Source organism: Musca autumnalis, unplaced genomic scaffold (assembly GCF_047663935.1).
Source record: "Musca autumnalis isolate F117 unplaced genomic scaffold, ASM4766393v1 scaffold_4, whole genome shotgun sequence".
NCBI lineage: Eukaryota > Metazoa > Arthropoda > Insecta > Diptera > Muscidae > Musca > Musca autumnalis.
Genome location: NW_027411977.1, coordinates 145913639 through 145937051, shown reverse-complemented (window position 1 = coordinate 145937051; position 23413 = coordinate 145913639). Strand labels below are relative to the sequence as shown.

At 36.3% G+C, this 23413-nt stretch overlaps 1 protein-coding gene across 1 annotated transcript in view; it reads left to right on the top strand.

The window, feature by feature from the left end:
* Nucleotides 1-10692, top strand: part of ndl (serine protease nudel) — a 48699-nt gene extending 38007 nt beyond the window's left edge. The window contains exons 14-20 of the mRNA XM_073985268.1: nt 3-194; nt 4572-5029; nt 5090-5248; nt 5320-5452; nt 9805-9912; nt 10096-10218; nt 10278-10692. Of these exons, the coding sequence (XP_073841369.1) occupies nt 3-194; nt 4572-5029; nt 5090-5248; nt 5320-5452; nt 9805-9912; nt 10096-10218; nt 10278-10692 (1588 nt within the window). The remainder of the gene's footprint in view (nt 1-2; nt 195-4571; nt 5030-5089; nt 5249-5319; nt 5453-9804; nt 9913-10095; nt 10219-10277) is intronic.
* Nucleotides 10693-23413: the final 12721 nt, after the last annotated feature.

The window sequence follows — 23413 nt, the reverse complement described above, 5'->3', positions numbered from 1 at the left end:
AGATTAAATTTGGATTATGTCGCAGCTTTATTTGGTGGTGGTAAAACAAAGAGCAAAGCCCACAAAAGTAATCACGAGGAAATACGTCGCATTGATTGCATGGAAGTCATTCCAAATAGTGATATATTAATGATGCACTTGGAGAAACCTGTCAGATTTTCACATTTTATTTTGCCCACCTTTGTACCAGAAGGGTATGTATTTAAATCGTTCTTAAAAGCTTAGATGTACCTTTAAGATATAGAAAGATCAAGAGTTTTAATGCAAACAGAGTAAAATATATTTTATTTTAGTTAGGCAAACAAGTTTTATTTAATCCAAATCGTTAAAGATTAGCTGCAAAAGAGTCCCCAATATTTTCGAAACACAGTGACATCATTGCTTGCGTAGTTAGCATCAGAAACGAAAACACCCCCCAGTAAAATGATATAAGAAAAGAGACGATGTTGTTGGTGTTTGACGATGAGAACTAATGTTTATAACTGTCATAAGTTGCCAGTTTTTCACATTTGGTTGCATTTTTATCTACCCTCTTTTTGGTCTACCCTCCTTTGGCTTCAACCCTCTTCTCACAAATAAAATTGTTTTTTATCCGAAGCTGCGTTAGGACCGTAATTTATGCTGCTTTTATATAGGAGATGAAGAACATCAAGATCATTTCTGTGGTAAAAATCTAAGCCGTTTTATGTAAATGGTCCACTGGAGTCTACTGCAGTTCGTTGTTGTTGAAGCAACGCAAATATGTTCCTTTGTATTTGATTTAGTTATCGATTAGGCATCAAATCGGGTCTAATATGAATTGAGGCTACAGCATCGTCCCCTTAAAGCCACTCGCGTTCGCCTTGTCAGCTGGTGCTCTTCTTCTGTGATGGATTGTTGATGACCTCCGAGTAAGGCATTTTCAATGTACCTTTGTACTGCAGGCGCAACTGCATCAGTATGAATGCTTCCCTGCCTGATAGGTTCGTTGATATAGAAGTTCTAGTTTATACCTTTGGACATCTTATCCAGATCACGAAGAACTCGCCTGACGTGCCTAGGTGGGGGCCTGTCGACTAGATTGTGGTAGGTATACTTAAGGTAGAAACACAATGAAATACGCCGCTTTATCACGCTCAGTTTCATGTAAAAGACTAAAGGAAAAGTACTACCTAATTCAAATTAATTTGACAGCATTTGAATTAGGTAGTACTTGGACTTTAATCTTTGATATGAAACTGAGCGTGAAAAAAGCGGCGTATTTCATTCTGTTCACACCTTTACTGCGATAACACCAAAGAGGTACAGCATTGACAACATCCTGTTGTGCTGATGCACCGGTAAAACCTTCTTCTTCTCATGAAGATGGTCCACTGGTGTCATACCACGCTGGCGCCACATAGCTTACCACAGACCGGCCTATTGTTTTATAAGAGGTCAACAAGGTTTCTTTGTCAGCACCCAAAGTGCTGTTCCTACTACGCGGACGACTTAAACATGCTATCGAACATTACATCCAATATCTTGGGGTAGCTAGTGGTCGGAATCAGGGCACCATAGACCAATATGTACAGGGGGAATCTCATTTCTGCCATCCAAGTGGTGAATAGTGTGCCGGTGGACTTAGCGGCGGATATTTTTGCATATTCCCCAGATTGAAGAGCTACACTACGTCAGCTATGTAGACACTAAACCTATCACATGCATATGTCATTGTGGAGGGTGTGGGATTTCAGAAAGGTAGTGGTTAAACAGTTCCGGAGATATCACATCGCCTTGAGGAACTCCCTGTTTCACTCTACGGGTCTTCATATTTCTGAATTCCACAAACGGCTGCCTCCCACACATATAGTTGATTATCCAACGTTTCTAACACGTTTGGAGGGAAGTCTTCTCTATATCCTCGAACAGTTTGGCATGGTTCGAAGGCCTTTGAAAGGTCAAAAGCCACCATAGTTTGATCGCACGGCCGTACTGCTTTAGTTCTCGAATTATATGTGTGGATATGACGTGTAATGCTGTTGTGGCGATGTGCATTTTTAGGAATCCATGTTGATGTTGGGCAACTGGGAAACTGCTTCTCATCATTGGGAGGTGTAGTGCCTCTAGAACCTTTGCTACTGGCGACAAGAAGGAGATCGGTCTGTACGATTCACCTCAAATCCTTGCCTAGCTTCAGTAACGGGTTCACTCTGTCAACTTTCCAGGCACCTGGTACAGTATGGATGGCTAACGGTAGATTGAGGTCACTTGTTACATACACGACCCCGGGTTCATCCAATTACTTAAGAATTGTCATTGAGATTCCTTGGAAGGCATTCACGTAGGGAAGTGAAAGTGAGTTAATTGAAATAATTGAGTCTAGGATGGCCCGCCCATACCCACTCACTTAAGGCTCCTGCAATATATTAACAGGACTGCGGGATCTATAAAATAGAAGTAAGAGAGAGAGAGAGATAGAGATACAATCGCATGGACACCATACAGGCTGTTTCAGTCTCTTTTATTTCCTTACGTATCCTGCAGTACTCATTCTTGTTGTCTTCTCAACTACTTATAATTGTTCTAATGCTGCAATGACCAGGGATGACCCCCACAACAATTCTGACCTCTGAATTGCGAAGTGAAAGAAGGGGTGCAGTTCTACGACCTGTGATTGCCGGCCAGATTGTCATCGATAACTTATAACCATTGACATCAAAAACTTATAACCAGGCTTACTGAGTTTGTCAAGGAAGAAGCAATGTGGTGGCTTGCCACAGTCTTCCACCTGATGATCAGAGGGCTGGGAACGTCCTCTTGCCATTTCACCAACTGTCTCATTACCCTCAACATTGCAGTGCCCTGGTACCCAACAAAACTTAACGGATCAACCACAAGTTTTTAAGATAGACCTACAATTTTGAACAATCATAGATTTAATAGTGTAGGGCCCTAATGCTTAGAGCAGCCTGGCTGTCCACGTATTCTGTGACTTTCCTATTGGCAAAGCCTGTCATTCCCACTAAGTTTATACGAGGGCCTGGTGTTCAGTTTTTCACAATAAACACCAGCTCCATCTTCGAACCATCAGTGAAGATGATGCAGTGCCCTGGTTTCCAACAAAACTTAACCGGCTTTCCGCGCCTTCTTCCATCTTCGAAGATGAATAGAAGATGAAGATGAATAGACTGCCAGTGAAGATGAATAGACTACCAGGAAGTAGTCCACTCTCTACTATCAGGTATTATTAGTTCAGCTGTGTCAAAGTCTAGAGTTAGCGAAATGTGGTCGGTTTCATCTCGCCTATCGTCGAATCTTGTTACCTATCTGCTGTAGAACGCATACATGCCTAAATCGTTGAACCCCCCAATGTTAAGCTCCCGAGGCACCTCGGAATGTTTAGTACTGAAGTAGAATATCCAGGGGTTGAATGTTCAGCATAGCATTCAATGCTGCAGATGGCTTTGGGTCAATCATCCTTGCAGGTATGGGTTCACTATTTTGTTCAATGTACTCCGGCAGATTGTATGAAAAAATTGCGTGTACGTAATTTCACACGTTGGTTTGTATGACATTGCTCATACGTTTTTAAACTAGGACAGTGAACGATGAACGACGAGATTGCCCAACTCCATTTGGTAATTTTTGCTTTGAGCTACCTTTGCAGGGCCACCGTGTGATCGAAGGACGTTCCACCACCCTCTTAGCACCATCAAACACGCCTGTTGTCTTCGGTCCACTAGGTTGATGGATGATGTTGATGAACCGTCAGTGGTCCTCCTCGAACCTGTCCCATTTTCCCGGATGAGCTGAACTTGCTTCTTGCCACCTTGTTTGCAGTTATCTATTTACCAGATTTCTACAAATTCGAAGGGCCAGAACCCTTTCAGTCCCATTTCCCCCCAGCAGCTTTATCGGCACTCACAGGCGATACTGTTATTCTAGCTATGACCTGCGTCTGGCCCCTTGAATTCTCCGATTATTTTACCAAATTTCCAGTTCAATATGTAGCGAACGCTTCTTATCGTGAGGGTACTTCCTCTGAAAACGAAGATTCAGCCATATCTACCGGAATTCCGACTGTGTAATATTTCCTGGAGATTTGCTCACAAACTTGGGGCTATAACTTTTATAGACGTGTATGTCCTTTCTTCCGCGGGCCTTACTACTCTTGATGGTTGGCGATGTGGGAAGATGTATCACTCATCTTTTCATTCACAGCCTCATCTGTCAAAGTGCATTGCCGGGGAACGACTGGTCTATCGGAAGTGACTGACGTTTCATCCATGCACGCCTGGCTTTGTACTCCCTAGAGCAACAGAGAGGGGCGCCTCTCTGCTTGATTGAGATAGGATGATTGTAGTGTCCATCTCATCGACAAACAGAGGGATGTCTTCCCAGTTGTTGAAGGAAGAGCTTTCCCATCTCAGATAGAGCAATTCCCTGCTTTGCGTCAGAATTGCGTCACTCACAATGCCCAAGTGCAGCGTTGTTCGTGGGTACTTTATTTTGCTTTGAGAAGTTTTTTTTTTAATAGTGACTATAATTTGGCTCTGAAATAAATATTAAATATTTGTTGTAATTGTTTTTTTAATTTATACTCATTTCAGTTCAATTTTAGAGGACAAACACCAATGCATTGCTGTGCTGCACGAAAATAAAAATGGACGCGTTAAAACCGTTTCTTTGGATGAGCAAAGAAGTACTGAACTTTGCACTACCAAAGGGATGAGTTGTTATCGATTCAATGAAAATAAATTTCCCGGTAAACTATTTAGGGAAGCCGATAATTTGATAGACAATTCACCGGAGGCTACCAGTTCACAGGAAGATGACGATAACGAAGTTATTTCCGCATCAACCAATTGTACACAATTCGGTATTAAGCATGCAAATTCAAAGAGCTTGGAACCAATCGATCAGGGAATAACAGTATGTCGCAGCAACAACACAGGTTGGTACCCGAATGCACTTTTCTCATATAACAACACGAATTGCAGTAGTTTTAAGCAGTTCTTTGCGGTGAGGACGCTCGATGAGGCCTACCAAGGCATACAAGATGCAATGGGTAAGTTCTTTATTAATCTTGGAACTATAATTTGATTTTATTATTGAATTCATTTTGCAGATAATTCAAAGTGTAAATTCCCGTTTGATCCTCCATTCTGTGCGTCATTAAGATGTCCCTTGGGTTTGTGTTTAAATACTACACAGATCTGTGACGGCACATCGAACTGTCACGATGGTAGCGATGAACTTTCTGAAAAGTGTAGACTTTTAAGAAATGGTATGTTTTTAAATGACTTAAATTGTTCCCTCGATATAACATATGTATTTATGTATGCACATTACTTCTAGTTTGTGATCCTTCGGAAATGAAATGCCGTACCTCTAACAAATGTGTACCAAAGACTAAATTTTGTGATCATGTTGCCGATTGTGAAGATTTGACGGATGAACCAACGATATGTTCATGTTTCACATATCTAAGGTGGGTACAAATTGTACAAATACTAGATGTTATAGAAGTGTCTGAGCAATTACGACTGTTAGCAAAAAGTGGACTGTGAAATGCAAAGTGGTTTCCGATGGCAACTCCTCAATTGCTAATCGTTTTAGTTGGGAAATAAATGTCAACGAGTTCAACGAGTGAAAGAAGGAACTGTTGAAAATAGAGAAGAAGTGAAGGCCTTTGTTTCAATGAGTGAATGCTAAGTTGGATATGAGGTTGCTATATTATCAAAATTAATTTAAATTAAAATTCAATTAATCGTGGACTTTACGTTTATTTTTTCTAAAATGCAACTCTGTACCGACTGAAGTTTTGACCGATGAGCATGTTAGATGGGGTTTGTATAAGGCCAGCCTTAATAATTTGTTGTTCCGATAAGGACTTGTAATTTAATGAGTTTGGAAAGGTGCAGTTCGGCTAAATCGTTCAAGTGCAGATGTTTTTCCTTAGTTGAGTTTAGTGGTGTGAAACTGACATGTTTTCAGACTTCTGCAAGAATTTGCAATTTAAAAAATGACCATGGGACGACTGCAGGTTGGTAGGCGTGTGGGGTTTCCTGCCCTCTGGATAACTTTAAGTTGCAAACACTCCAAGGGCCATTATTATGTATTTTTTCTTTTATTATCGAATGGATGGACGCAAAATAAACCAATTTGGAGGAATTAAAAATATAATTTAAGTTAATGCCAAGAAGCGCCTCCTTGAAATTTAATCATCACTTTTATCTTTAAGTTAACCGAAACGCTATAAATCTGTTCAGTAAATCCAAAAGATTACTTATAATGATGATATTTAAAAGGACTTATAAAAGTTTAATTGAAACCGTATGGGCTGCTCCTGAATTTAGTAGAAGTTAACTTTGTCGAATCCTTCTGCGGAGATGACCTTTGCTAACGCAGCTGGCAGAATTATGAGGGTTTTAGTCCGGCAACTTAACCTCTCATTGACATTCGATCGATGGCTTGGCGTTGAAGTGGATTTTTTGTCCTTTGTAGATGACGATATCGTCTACGTAAGTTTGGTTGTTGTTGTTGTAACAGTGTTTATTATTGTATGTTTGTGTGCTCGTTCTTCTGCTCAATCTGGGTCTGGGTCTATCTCCAGTTCCTGGAATGTGGCTGCTTCGATGGGATGTAACCACAGGTTTATTGGAGCTAGATGAGTAGGTTTGGCAGGTCAGTTAAAAAGGTGCAGATCATGCCGCATTCTCGGCAGATGTTTTGCACTGTCCGATGTATCTTTGCCCTATAAGAATTTAAGCGACTTCAATATTGCGAGCGTAGTTGAGCAAAAACCACTCTGGTTTGTCGTGCCAGCTGACGCTCCGCAGCTGCGATATATGGGGCATATACTCCGAGGAGTTTATACACTATAGTTGGTTATGTCCTTAGCAACTGCGTCCGTGTGAATGCTGTTCAAACCTGATTGATATGCTAGATGATCTAGGGGTTATTACCTGTATCCCTGGACCTCGCTCCCTAGAACGTGAAGATCCCAAGCAAGTACTGCAACGAAGGCATAGCCTTGTATTGCTGTACTCGAAGTATCTTTGCCTCCTCATGTGGATGGTCCACTGAAGACATGAGGAGGCACTCTATTGCTGTTCTCAGGGAGGCATTCAGACAAGTCTGAATATTCCGTAGCACATAAACTCGCGGACCAAACTGGCGCCTCATAGCTCACCACAGACCGACCTATCGCCTTATATGTGGTTATCTGCACCCCAAGTGCTGCCGGCTAGGGTCTTGAAAACATTGTTCCTACTTTTCACTTTGTCGCAGATAGCTGTTGGATGCAAGGATGACGTAAACGTGCTGTCGAATGTGACCTTTAGAATTTTGGAACAGTTTGTGGTCGGAGCACTCATCAACATTCAACTCTCTTCCCACCTGCATCGTCCATGTGGTGAACAGAGTGGCCGTAGATTTAGTGGCGGATATCTGCATATGCCTCGCGTGGAAAAATGTGGTGAAATTGGTTAAATAGGAGTTCAGTCTTTCACAGATGTCATGAGGGAAAGTGCCTGAGGATCGCGCAATCATCCGCATACGTTACGATATCGATGCTGTCTGGAGGGGGCGGAATACAGGAGAGTTAGAGGTTAAACTGTTCCGGAGATATCAACCCACCTTTGGGAACTCTCTGTTTCACTCTACGTGGTTTGGACTTCGTGTTCACACATATAATTGAGGGTTGTCTGCTCAATGTCCTCAAACAACATGCAGTGCCTGACAGTATTAAAGGCTTTTGATAAGTCAAGCGCCACCATCACTGTTCCATCATATGGCTTATCCTGGTTGAATCCTCGATAAATATGTGTGGAGATGGCGTGCAGCGCTGTTGTTGTGCTGTGCTGCCTGTACGATTCACTTTTGCTGGGATCCCTGCCTGGCTTCAGTAACGGGACCACCCTGCCCATTTTCCAGACTTCGGGGACAATGGGGATGGCTAGTGGCAGTTTAGAACTTAAGTGAGATACTCTACTCCCGGCACATATAGCTGCTTCAGCATTACCATGTAGATTCCATCAAGGCCCAACGATTTGTATCAATTAGCGTTCCTGATGCCATAAGTTTGTAAGTTTGGTGTTTTAATACGCAAGATGCGGTTGGACGTGACATACTCTAATCCACTCTTAATTGATGCACAGTTATTATAGCCCCAAAGTAACAGTTTTCAAACAAAAATCCTTTCTTTCCCTACAGGAGAAGTCCGAAACAGAACTCTTTGAAATTGTTGGTCTTCTTCGAAAAACCAATATTTGGCCGCTCATTTTTAGAATGTCGCCGTTGAAATCATATTTAATTTTTTTTTATTTTCGAAATATTTATTACAATTAAAAATCATAATAAAAAATTATTAAAAAGCACTACACGGTGTGCCTTAACAAATTTAAATGGAAGGTGCTTACACCTCGGAAGTTTTTGCTGATTCTGAAACTAAAATGCTCATAAATGAGAAATATCAAGAAACAAAAAAAATCGCCGGAGAGATTTTAAAATAAATCGCGATTTAAGTTCACATTTTTAGGGGTTCTTTAGGTTTTCACGATTTAGCTTGGAAACCGCGAGTTCTATGTGAATGGGTCTAAAGAAAATGTTGTAGCAGAGAAAATTCTCCACAAGATTGGCCATTATGATATTTTTGTAGGTTTTACCGTTAATGAGATATAGAAGTTCAAATTGAGACAATGCACTGACTGTATCGCCTCATTATAAAACAATGTCATTACTGCAATTTCCCAAATTAAACTTATATATCTTGAAAATGGAACAACCTTGGACAAAACTAAATCATCCAATCTTGTAGAGAATTTTCACAGCTTCAACATTTTCTTTAGTCCCATTTTGACATGAATTGTGGTTTTCAAGCAAAATCTTGAAGACTTAAGATAAAAACCTAAAAATTTGAACTGAACCTCTATATCTCAAAAATGGTAAAACCTACGAAAAAAACCTAAAGGTCAGTCTTATAGAGAATTTTCACAGCTACAACATTTTCTTCAGACTCATTTCGATACGACTTGCGGTTTCCAAACAAAATCGTGAAAACCTAAAAAAATCCCTAAAATTGTGAATTCTGATCGCGATTTATTTAAAAATCCCTCCATCGATTTTTTAAATTTTTTTTATTTTTCTTATCTATGAACATTGCTGTTTCAGAATCCGCAAAAACATCCCATGTGTAAGCGGTTTCCATTAAAAGATAGTTAAGGGGTACTGTGCATAATATTGTTTTATAAGGGGACGATACAGTCAGTGCATTGTCCCAATTTGAACTTCCATATCTCAAAAACGGTAAAACCTACAAAAATATCATAAAGGCCAATCTTGTGGAGAATTTTGTCTGCTACAACATTTTCTTTAGACCCATTTATATAGAGCTCGCGGTTTCTAAGCTAAATCGTGAAAACCTGAAGAGCCCCTAAAAATGTGAACTTAAATCGCGATTTATTTTAAAATCCCTCCCGCGATTTTTTTCGTTTCTTGATATTTCTCATCTATGAGCATTGTAGTTTCAGAATCAGCAAAAACTTCCGAGGTGTAAGCACCTTCCATTTAAATTTGTTAAGGCACACCGTGACTAGCAACTAGCCCTATATATCATATTTAAATATCGTCATTCCAGACCTATATTCATTAAATCATTTTGTAATCCGGAACCAGTGTAGAAAATATTGTTTAAGGATTGACCACTATCAGCCCGTATTGAGACATTAAAAACTACTCTTACTTTAATCAGCGTTAGGAATTGTGCGCCAGTGGCATAGGGTCCCTATTCTACCCTATGTACCTTCTTAATGTTATAAACTTTTATTTATTTTCTTTCAGAGCCACTGATCCTTCAAAAATATGCGATGGAATACGAAATTGTTGGGATAAAAGTGATGAGAGTCCAGTTTTATGTAACTGCACCGCCGATCGTTTTCCATGTGGATCGTAAGTAAAAAAATAAAAGACTGATATAAACATTTCTAGAAATCGCCATTATCACAATTTTATATGGTTGTTATAATAATGTAATTTAATTGTTTATTTTGGATGTAAAGGTTGTTTAGTCAATGTTAAGATAATAAAAGCTAAAACAAAATATTATTTCTAAAAATTCTACATTTGTTATAGATTGAAAGAGGAATGCATTCCCCGAGAATTCGTTTGTGACAAAGAGCCAGATTGTCGAAATGGCGAAGATGAGCGCTACTGTTATGGCCTCGAACATCCAAAACAACAAGCGAAAAAACAAAGGTAAGTTAATCATCATGAATTTTCACATTTTACTAATATATTTTCTTCTGCTTCCCTAGTGGAGGTGCACAATCACCCTCATATGGACAAGTTATTGAGCAGAGTTATGGCGTTTGGCATACGAAATGTTTTCCAAAATCAAATCCTCCTGATGTTAAAGAAGTTCGTAGAATATGCTCCAAACTGGGCTACAATCCGTATCATCAGCCAAGTTACCGCCTTATCGACGACAGTATTAATGAAGTCGTCGATATTCTCGAAGCACCAGATCAACGGGGGCGTTCCTTTAGCAATGAAAGTTTGTCTGGCCTATATAGGTCACCCACTAAGGCTGTCATTGCCAATAAAATGTCACCATTGATGTTAAATGATGACCTAATACTGTTTATGAAACCAAGCCGGCCAATTGCTAGGCTGGAACGTTGGAATTCCACAGATTCCGAAAAGTGTTTAAGATTAGAAATAAAATGTTAAAAGGCATAATTTGTAAAGTAAGTTTATTTTTAAATTATTATTAGCATTTTAGTGTATATAGTTTGTTTTGAAATTTTTATACTAATAAATTAGAAATATGTTTAGATTTAAATGATTCAATGTGCATTTTGGTAACTTAAAAAATACCTACTAAACCTAACAAGGTAATTGTTTTGTTGTCCTGACTCTTTAGTCGTATTTTGATATCTTTATAGAGTTCAACGCTATTGGTGTTAAATATTATACATCTTAGATTGTCTACAATTCTTCTAGGCTGTGAGTTTCACCGAACTTGTTACCTAGTACCTGTTAATGTCTTCTCATGTTTGGACTTGCCAGTTTATTTCAATGACTTCTTTGGTTTTATCTTTGAATTTACTCATTATAATACAACTATCTCGTTCACTTCACAGTTCCAAAGACTCACATTTTTTCTTTGAATAAACTGCGTATACTTAATATCACACGTTACATTTCATGATGTTACTAATACGTTTTGGAACTAGTACAAGGAACTAGGAACTAGATTACCCAACTCTAATGGTTTGTCAATGACTTTCAGTAATGACTGGACTCTATCTTTTAAATTTATAAAGTTCTTCTGGGACTGTATGGATCCCCGTGAAATTCTGGGAGGTTTCCCAGTTATTTTAGTGGGTTTATGTTATGCATAGAGCCATATGGTACTCTTTGAATTCGAGGAGGTTTCCCAGTTATTTTAGTGAGTTTATTTTAACTGATAGGATAGTGTTATTTAGAGAAGTAAGCATTTTTGTTTTTATTAGTTTCTTCTCTGAAGTGTTCTCTTCATACAAATCGAGAAATGACGAAGTTTTTAAGATGTTTATGATAAATTTCCAAATGCAAGTACAAAACAAATGTTGAACATTTTAATTTTTCATTTTAATTTTTTGATTTTAAATTTTAAATCGCAAAATTTCCATTTTTCTTTTTGGATCAATATTAAAGAAGTTATGAGTATTTCTTTGCATATAGTTGTTAGAGAAGTTGACATTTTCATAGCGCGATATCTCTGGAACCGTTACCCAACAAAATTCTGAAAATATACTAAAATGTTTTGGAGGAGGAGCATCACCACATGAAAGTAAGAGAAATCAAAAACCACATCTTGGGAAAGTGCCCAGTTTCACTCAGAAACCCCCATATATATATATATATATATATATATATATATATATATATATATATATATATATATATATATATATACCAAATCAAAGGTATTTTCGTCTTACATGAACTCTCACAAAACCGAATTTATGCATCAGAACCCCTGCAAATGTGTCGTGTAGCACAGTGTAGTCCAGCCCGATGTATGGAGATCTAGATTTTGGAGCTCTAGCATTTTCAGCAGGAGTTCTTTGTCCGCGGTAGGTGTGGGAACCATTGCTGGAAACACCCTTCTAGAAGGTATCTCAGTTAAAGAAACGGCAGCAAGCTGAGCCCCTTCCCACAGTTCACCTAAGCCATTTACCGTTTGTACATGGAAAACACGACATTTCTTGTTTAGACAGTTAATGACAAATGCCAAACTGACGATTATCACTCTGATTTGCCATCGCAGAAACAATGGCATTACGAAAACCGGTTTCGAATAGCAACCAGGGACTTTCGCTGATTCTCTCATCAGGGTCAGCTCTCTAGATATTGCCACCCGAAGGTCGTCATCAGTTGGCATTGAAGGTGGTTTGGTGTAGAGTTTTTGCTCCCCTGACCATGCGCCTTGGATGTTGTTTTTCCCGAGGACATCTGCATTGGAGGTCGATGGTTTGACCGCCTGAGAAGTCTTTGTCTTTATACCCTACACCACCTTGTGGTAAGGGGTATTATGTCTTTGTGCATTAGTTTGTAACATGCAAAAGGAAACGAGATAGACCCATAGTTCCTTTTAGAGATATACATAGAATCACTTTCTGAGTCGATTTACGCATGTCCGTCTGTCCATGTATTTTTGTAAACAAAGTACAGGTCGCATTTATTGTCCGATTCGCATGAAAATTGGGGAAGATAGTTTTTTTGGCCAAAGGACGAACGCTATTTATTTTGGTAAAAATCGGTTCAGATTTGGATATAGCCCCATATATATCTTCGCCCGATTTAAGGCATTTGGTGCACGAAACACGCTATATATGTCCGATTTCAATGAAATTTGGAATGTGCGATGGAATTTAGTCTAGAAATAAGTGTGCCAAATTATATAGAAATCGGTTCAGATTTGGATATAGCCCCCATATATATTTTCGCCCGATTTAAGGAATTTGGTGCACGAAACACACTATATATGACCGATTTCAATTAAATTTGGAATGTGCGATGGTATTTAGTCTAGAAATAAGTGTGCCATATTATATAGAAATCGGTTCAAATTTGGATATATGTAGCTCCCATATATATTCTCGGCCGATTTTAGGCATTTAATGCACGAAACCCGTTATATAAGACCGATTTCAATAAAATTTGGAATATTTGCCGGGATTTGGCCAAAAAATAAGTGTGCCAAATTATATCGAAATCGGTTCAGATTTGGATACAGATCTCATATATATTTTAGGCAGATTTTAGGTATTTGATGCGCGAAACACGCTATATATGTCCGATTTTGATGAAATTTGCACTATGTGACGGAATTTGGTCTACAAATAAATGTGAAAAATTATATCGAAATCTATTCTGATTTGGATTTAGCTCCCATATATATTTTACATATTCACAGTGTTGTAGGGTATTATATAGTCGGCCCTGCCCGACTTTGAACCTTTCCTTACTGGTTTTTTTTTTTGGCGAAGGATGTTGACTAGGGTTATGACTTTTTAACATTTTTTCTCAAAAATGATTTCCTGTAGTGAGAATAACTGAACTTTTGCCTATTAATGCCTAAAATAATATTCATTTAATTTTATTATAAAAAAGGTTCCGCACAAACTACTTTAAAAATTTTTTTTTGAAAAATTCTAGTAAGTAAAAAAAATGTCAAAAAATTTTATCCTGTTGCACGAATGAATGGCCTTTTGCCTATTAATGACTTAAATAACTCTTATTTCATTTAAATTAAAAAAAAATATATTACTATATTTTGGAGTAGGAACTATTCTTATGAATATTGTAAAACTAATTGGCTTGAGGCTTACTTTACAAAATGTTTCAATAAATAAATAAATAAATAAAAAAAAGGTCCCGCACAAACCGCTTTTAGTTTTTATGATATATGAAATATCGTTATATATATATATATATATATATATATATATATATATATATATATATATATTAAAATGATATATTATATGTTATAATACGATGATAAAATTACTGAGAAACAAGTAAAAAAGTATCAGTCGGCTTTGCCGACAGAGATATACCATCAGCCTGTGTGAATTGAAACTTTCATCTACTCGTACGGTCAGATCGAATGTATTTATGGGCTTTTCATTATTTTGTGGCCTTTTTGGACATTTGAACTTGGCGACGAAAATATGGATTAGGATTAAAGTTCAAAAGTGTTGCAGAGGAGGTACTTAAAGGAATGGACCGACATTATGGAAGTGGATCTTAATTTGGAAGTCATATATTTTCGATAGATATCGCGCCCACTAGTCATTTCAGTTTGTCATATTTTGGGAGTCATATCTTTTCGATAGATGTCGCGCCCACTAGTCATTTCAGTGGACCAGTATGCCAGGAAACATGGAATTGTCCACGAAAAACATAATACCGTTGTAAGCAGGTCAAAAACGAAAAGGATCTTCGAACAGACCTTAAACTGCACTTAGACACAAATGTTGAACTTTTGTGGAAGAGGTACCCTAAGGTACCTCCATTTTAGAAGTTAAACTTAATTTGGACAAAATATTAGGAGATCCAAAGTTTGGACCAATTTTTGTCAAGAGATATCGTGTATATCCTTGAAGTGACTTAATTTGGACAAAATATTAGGAGATCCAAAGTTTGGACCAATTTTTTTCAAGAGATATCGTGACATTTTTTAAATATTCGGGTGAAGTGACATTTTTTAAATATTCGGGGGAACTACCGGAAGTTGTGGACCGGTATTGCTGAAACTGAAAGTATGACAAAATATCAGAAAGGCCAAATTTTGGAGTTATCGTGCTCTCCAGCCACTACATATGGTGTCATAGAGTTTTTTACACCTTTCGGGCTGTTTTCTCCAGAAGTATTGACTTGCCCCTGAAAAAACTTTTACCGTCGTAATTGAGGCAGCGAATGCAAGTTGCTTCAAAAAAATCAAAGTGATTCGATTGCAGGCCTTAAAGTGAACTTATCCGAAATTTTGTGTGGGAGGTACCACATGGAGTGGACAAATATAGTCCATATTTAAACCTGATCTATATCTGGTAGATATATTAGGATGTGTAAAGTATGGACCAATTCGGCCACTCCCTTCAAGAGTTACCGTAGGAACAATTTTTCCGAATATTTTTGAACTTTTGTGGGGGAGGTACCTGAAGGAGTGGAACGATATGGCTTATCTTCGAACTTAAACTATGTTTGGACAAAATATTACTAAAGCCAAATTTTGGACCGAATCGGCAGATCCTTTCGAGAGTTATCTTGCGCTCCAACCACCTCACACGGTGTCATAGGTTTTTTTTTGCAACTTTTAGGCTATTTTCTCAGTAAGTGTGGACTTGCCCCTTATGAAACTTATACCGTCGTATGGGGGGCAGTGAACACAAGTTGCTGAAACAAAAATCAAAGCGATTCGAGAGCAGGTCCTAAACTGAACTTATCCCAAATTTTGTGTGGGAGGTACCCGAAGGAGTGGACCGATTGAGTCCATATTGGAACCTCATCTAAGCCTGGTAGACATTTCACGATTTGCAAAATATGGACCAAATCGGTTACTCCCTTCAAGAGTTATCGTACGTACAAAATTTCCGAACTTTTGTGGGGGAGGTACCGGAAGGAGTCGACCGATATAACTCATCTTCGAACTTAAACTAAGTTTGGACAAAATATTACAAAAGTCAAATTTTGGATCGAATCGGTTGATCCGTTCGAGAGTTATCGTGCGCTCCAGCCAGACAGACAGACAGACGGACGGACGTTGCTCAATCGACTCCAAATTGTCTGAAACACATTTCGTCCAAACATACTTGGGGTCTAAAACCAGTATTTCGATGAGGCACATTTTGCCCGTATGAAAGTGTATATACGCTCGTTAGCATAAATGATGAGGGTATAGAACAGTTATGTCATTTTGGTTATACCCTATATACACTATACCTTGTTTTCAATTAAATATCTGCTAACAATGACTTCAGAAATTGCCAAAAGTTGTGAAAAATAAAAACGTTAAAAACTTTTTGTGCGGAAGCTTTTTTCATCGAATCACTTTTTAATTAAGATTTTATGCAATATTAGGTAAAAACTCATCAAAATATCATACAGGGATACGAGGTTGTAAAAAAGTCATAACCCTAATGTTGACCTTTGGAAGAACGAATGCGTTTCGGACATTGGTGCTTAAAATATTTGTGCATTAGTCTCTCTGAGAAAATCTTTCCTTTGCTAAACCACGGCAGATGAGAATAAAGAGAACTTATGTTGTTGTTGCAGTCACGTTAACGTATATGGATGATCTTGGCTGGTTTCGGAAGATGATAGTTTCTCAGTCGGTCTAGCCACCCTTCACCAATTGACTCGCCTTAGGGATGTCGTTTGCCTTGTGCTGTGTGCTCCGGAGCACACGTACACTATAAGCAACATCGGTTGAGACAGAGAGAGAAAAGTTCAGATTTTCTGAAAAAACTCGGAAACAATTCTGACGCTGACGCCTTTGATATTGACACAACACGTGTCGTACTGTACTGAACAAACCCCACTCAGAGACAATTTTCTTTTAATGTACTATTTATGGAAGATTATAATTACAAACTTTCTAATGATTTTGCCTGTTGTTATCATTTTATGATTAACAGTAGAACAATGTGCAGAAGTATGTTGAAGCTATCAACACTAGCATGAATTTAGTCCGGTCAAAATAGACATTGAAATAGCAAAAATTCCCACAAAGCTGAATTTTGGTGGAGAGCTAGGATTGGCCATTAGAAGCATCGTCCTAAAAGTCCCCATCGATCCCATGTGTGCAAAAAAAGTTATTCGGGGTCAAAGGTCAAATTTTGGGACTTTTTTTGGTCATAACTTAGAAACTATAGGCTTTTTCATTTCAATATAAAAATGATCTTTAAACCATTGACCTAGGACCTACGGTTCTTGAGATATGAGTCACGCAATATAGGAACTTTAAGTAATTTTACGGCACCTGCGCGTTAGTTGACCTTTCGCGATTATTTTAAACTTATTTCGAAAACCGTAGAACATACCAAAAAGTGTTTGAAAAAAAAGTTTTATATTACAATATTTCCTATAAGTTTGCTCCTTACGATGTCCGCATATGAGTTACCGTTCCTAAGATACAAGCCAATCAATACACAATATGCACACACTACCACGGCACCTAAGAGGAAATTGACATGACGCAGTTGTTTTTCATTTAGTTCAAAAACGCTTGGTTCGATTAAAAAGTGCTAAAGAATGAGAGCCGTACCTAACATTTTCTGAGCGACATTTTTGCAGAACATATCGAAGCTGAAAAACGTCATCTTGTGGTACTTTTATAGCGGCTCTTAAAATAAAGGACGAAAAGGGCATTGAAGGAAGCGAGTTAGAAGGTCGAAGTTCTCTACAAAAATAATATTCATTGGATTTGACTGAAGACATGTCACCTCAAAAATATGCTGAAGCAACAGTGAACAAAGATATAACGCTAATTCCTAATGCCTTACAGGGTCTCTAGCAAAAATTTTATCACATCATAACGTGGAAGTTCGACTTACAGCGGATCTGTCCTGCGGGGTTCTGAATATACTCACCAAGGGCTTTCATCTCCAAAAGGAATTATTTCTTCCCCAGACTTTCACCTCCATTTTGTTGCACAGTGTTATAAACCTCCAAGAGGAAGAAGAAATAGAAGAAGAGTTTTTCGTAAAAGGATATGATTAGGTCTAAAATATATATACTAAGCTTCAAAATTATCACAAAAGATAGTGGAGTAGGCCTATAGGGGAAAGCACGATAAAAAAACGCGCCGAGTGCACTACCTCACAGGTGGTGTGGAAATGTGTGCATATCATGATTTGATTGACTCGTATCTCAAAAATAGTAGATTTTATGTAGAATCTGTAAAGACCATAATTGTAGAGAATTTTCTATTCTACAACTTTTTCTTTAGTCACTTTTTAATCGAACCAAGCGTTTTTGAACTAAATGAAAAACAACTGCGTCATGTCAATTTCCTCTTAGGTGCCGTGGTAGTGTGTGCATATTGTGTATTGATTGGCTTGTATCTTAGGAACGGTAACTCATATGCGGACATCGTAAGGAGCAAACTTATAGGAAATATTGTAATATAAAACTTTTTTTCAAACACTTTTTGGTATGTTCTACGGTTTTCGAAATAAGTTTAAAATAATCGCGAAAGGTCAACTAACGCGCAGGTGCCGTAAAATTACTTAAAGTTCCTATATTGCGTGACTCATATCTCAAGAACCGTAGGTCCTAGGTCAATGGTTTAAAGATCATTTTTGTAGAAAATTTTATTGTCTACAAATCTCTTCTTCGCATTGAAATGAAAGAACCTACAGTTTCTGAGTTATGACCAAAAAACCAAAAAAAGTCCCAAAATTTGACCTTTGACCCCGAATAACTTTTTTTGCACACATGGGATCGATGGGGACTTTTAGGACGACGCTTCTAATGGCCAACCCTAGCTCTCCACCAAAATTCAGCTTTGTGGGAATTTTTGCTATTTCCCCCTTATACGCATGTCTATTTTGACCGGACTAATTATTATATGTTGCATTTATATTAAAAAATTGTAAAATTGTATATGCGAATTTTATGACCAGTCATTTTCTTTTTCGACATCAACCGAAAAAAAATTAACTTAGAAAATCCATCAGAAATCGGAACGAATTCGAAATGACGATTCTTAAGATTCTTTAGAAAATGTGCAGAGATTCTTAAAATAAACTTATAGAAAATCTGTCCAATTTCTAGGAAAATATTAGAGAAATCGGCCACATTTCTAAAAAAAATTCAGAAAATCTCAGAAAAAATCTGATATCAGAGCCCTCGGAAAAAATTGTTAGCTGGGATTTGTTTTTGTTTAACACAATACAAGCACAATGTTTAGTCCTTAGTTGTAGTGGTGCCCTTTTGCTGGTTTTTGAGTGAGCTCAGTGGCCTTCTTCAGACCTTTCTGGCATAAAACGTATCTTTCCCTTATCTGTTCATTTAATTTCTTGTCGATTAATTTCAATTCATTTTTCATACATACTCACCTAAAATCCCACGAATAACAAATCGAAACTTATAAACAATGTTCAATTCTTTTGTTGTTATTACGAAATTATCGATTTATTATTTTTCTTTATTCGTTATTTGTTTTTTTTTATTATTATTTTAATAGTAAATAAATTAAGGAACAAGTTTTAACGAAATTATTCATTTATTTAACAATAGGTGAGAGGAGAGTGTGAATGAATGAAGAATATAAATACATAAGTTGGGGTGGGGTGTGACAAAAGTTTGATTGTTCTCAATGGGTAGAATGGAATGGAAGTTATTTGAATTGCCACTGTTTTTCATTGGAATTTTATTAATGCTATTCTTGAACTTCATTCATCATAATCTGAATCGTTTCCGATGAATTTGGTTGGTTTCAAAGCAATTAAATTTACATACATAAGTATGTATGTACTATATGTATTATAGAGTTAGGTGTTCCACCTTTGGCATCAATTTGTTAATGATCATTGACAACAGATGTTTATATGTATAGCATTTCATTTCACTAAATCTAGAAATGTTTTTTTTTTTTTAATAATTATTAATTCGATTAATTAGTTCATACAAATTATTTATTTAATATATAGTTTGGTATAAAAACAGTTATTAGTACAAATTTGTATGTATTTATTTATTTAACACAATATTTAAAGGGATTTTAAAGCACTTAATTAGTTAACAATGAATTGGGACAGGTTAGTAAAGTGACCTTTTTTCGTTTCTTTTTTTTTTGTTCATTTCCTTTTTGATAAATAGTGAGACTGTGAATAAAATATTTTTTGATTTAAGTCAGTATTTGAAGAGTACTACATTCCACATGCCACATTCTTCATAGACTGATTTGTATCATTTTTTAAATAAAATATTGAAAAATATTTTTAACTCAAACATTATTACTATGTAAATGAGTAGTTTATGAATATTTATGTATGAATATGATCATTTTTGTTGTAGTTATTTTTATAGGACTTTGACAAAATACTGTAGTTTGGAGGGAACAAGTCTAAAAGATTAGGGTTTTTGTTTAGTAGGGGTGTTATAAATTATTAAGGGAAATGGAATTAATAGTTGGATTAGCTTGGAGTCAGAAATATTTTAGATTCATAATTAGAAGAAAACAAATGTTTTTAAATACAGTTGTATTTTAGTTTTGTTATGCATTCTGTTTGCTTTTTTGTTTTCTTTTTCATTTCTAATAAAATAGTTGAGCAAGTGTAAATAGTAGTGATTTACGTTTTCTTTTATCTTTGGTGCAGTTGCAGTATGTTTGTATATAGTATAAGTATATGTATGTAAGTATGTGTAGACGATAGATTAACATAAAAAAGGCAGAAAGTGAAATTGATGTGTAGAAATATTTGATGTTCATTGCGGACATAATTTAAATAAAAAACGGAGTTTTATTCAATTTTCATTTATACGACCACTTTGACATCTTTTCCTTTCGCAATCACAATTAATAAATATAAATTTTGATGTAGATGTTTTTATTCGATATAAAGTTTTAAATAGAGTATATTTTTATTTTAAATGTTAGTTAGCATTGAAAATTCCTAAAAGCAGGTTTAAGTTTGTTGTTAAGTCAAATTTAAGCTTCTGAGAGATTACAATTACAATTTCTTATACTAGAATAGATTTAGCCTACGTCGTAGATATTATAGTTTGTAGTAGATTTTGGTTTTGTTTTTTAACAACTCTGGTGTACTGCTGGGTTTAAAAATGAAGAGCTAATTAGTTTTTATGTTTAGGATTTATGGTAGAAATTATAACACAACCATTTATTTATATTTTCACATTGGAATTTGAGAGTTTAGTTTCATATTTATGTTTTGCTTTTTTCAAAATAATATTCAATTTCTGCTTGCATCGATAATATGGAAATTAAAAAAAACGTATTGAAAGTAGCTTTGGATTTGCGCGTATGTCAGTGCGTAATGCTGGGAACCACATTTTTTTTTAACAATTTATAGAGACAGAAGAAAAATTGTACATCCTATGTACATTAGGGTTATGATTATTTACAATCTAGTATCCATGTATAAAATTTTGATGAGGGGTACATAAGATTAGATAAAATTTTAATTATAAAATGATTCGATAAAAAAGCTCATATACAAAAAAATTTTCAATATGAACTTTTGAAACTATATGATTACATGTATATCATATATAATTTTATTTCATGCATCATATCAATTAGAAGAGGTTTGTTCGGGACCTTTTTCAATATTTAAATGTAATAAAATATGAATGTTTCAGTTTTTCGGCCTTTTTATTGTTAATAAAAGATATTAAGTCAATAACAGGCAAAAGGTCATTCATTCATTAGTGCAACAGGAAATGATTTTTTGAGAAAATCTTTTATTTTATATCAAAATATTTTCCTATTTTTAAATAGAATAATTATTTTAGTTTTTATTTAGTTTTTTTTATTTTAGTCACTAATAGGCAAAAGTTCAGAAATTTATCTTTGATAAAAAAGTTTTTATTTTTAAAGTTCAAAAAGTCATAACCCTAATGTACATAGAAAAACAATCTTGACGGGATGTGCCACTTGAAGACACGTTTCGTTGAATGGAGAAACTTGCGAACGAAACAAAAGTTACCCTCTCCGGAGAGATCTCCTAATGCCGGGGTGTTTCATTTGGAAATCTGTCAATAGGGATATACTTCAGGAGGGGTTACAGTCTCCTTTTGATCGGATCCATACAAAAATTCTTGTAAATTGTTCGAATTATTACAAGCGGCCCTATATATATATATATATATATACACACACACACACTGCCGTTCACTTGAATAGAACCCCCCTGCATTGACTTGGGGGTCAATTTCTTTCACCCTAAATGCGCACGACAATTTACAAAGGAGTTCTAAAACATTTCTAAAGCATTTCCAGTACTGAGAAGCATTTTCGGATATCCCGAGTGGCAATTTCATCACGATTTTATAAACTTTTGTACACAATTCATGAAGGAAAACCCCCTTCGATTGTACATGTGTATGTATTGAGAAATTGATTTCTAGACAAGACACTAGGGTGACTTGATAAAGAAAAAGACTTCAATAAAATACTTCATATCTACAAATTTGTAAAAATGTTTGTATAAATAGAAGTTATCAAAATCAGCCTTTGTCTTCTAGCCATTAATTAACATTCAAAATACCCCTGGCGAGCTTTGGCAACCACTAAGCAAAACGGTCCGTAGGGTAATAACGCTAGAATTCATTTTTCAATACAAAACTCCTTAGCTCGATTAATCCATAAATAATAAACTTTCATAAATAATTGGCCTTCGTCCTAAAAAGACAATAATAAATAAAAAAAAACTTAAAAACTTCATATCTTGTATAATTCGGGAAAAAATCGAGGTTGAAAAAAAAAATTTTGCAGGGGGGTTCTATTCACGTAGGCGGCAGTGTATATATGTATATACATATATATGGTAACATGGGGCGCCTTCGCCACGTTTTTTGTTCAAAATGTTCTCATACCGACACCGTTTAAAATTTTTTCAAATATTATTTTTGGTAAAAATATTAGCTTCTCTTGACTATAAGCTTTGATATATAAATGGTTCTAATTTTGTTTTTAAAGTAATATTTTTTTGATATACACTTTGTGAAATTTAATTTGGCGACCACGATGTAGTATCAGTTGCATGTTAGGGTACAACAAAAATAGTAAAATGCCCATAATTTCCACGAAGTACATATGCATTTTATGCGCATTCGATTTCAATGATCACCATTAAAAAATACATCATTCTATGCCATTTCAGTGCGATCCATCAAGAACCGAGGATGTAGCATCGCACTCAGTTTTTAGAAAAAATCTATTATATCTCCGGATTCGCGAACGTTTTTAAATGTCTGTTTTCGCACATTTTAAGCAGGAGTCTCGCTCTATTTATCTGAGTAGGAATGACACAACCAAAAGGCGTCTAAATCAGTGCCGACCAAGAAGAGCGAAGCCACAAATGTGAATGTATTCAAAACATTGACAATTTATGACAGTGTGTTAGTAAGATTGTATGCACGCAAGCTACAAAACAAAAACAAATCAAAACATTTGCTCTCTATTGCACGCTCTTTCTTTCGCTTTCGGATCGCATGTGTGTGAATTGCCGAAAATCTTCGTAACCAGCGATAAATGACTGTTCGGCACTGGTCTAAATCACTGCCGACCAAGAAGAGGGCACACAAAATTCTAAATATGTATTGGCAACTTTTGACTGTGTGTTAGTAAGGTTGTATACACGCATGCTGCAAAACAACAACAAATCAAAACATTTACACTCTTTTGTGTGCTCTTTCGTTGCGTTCGGGT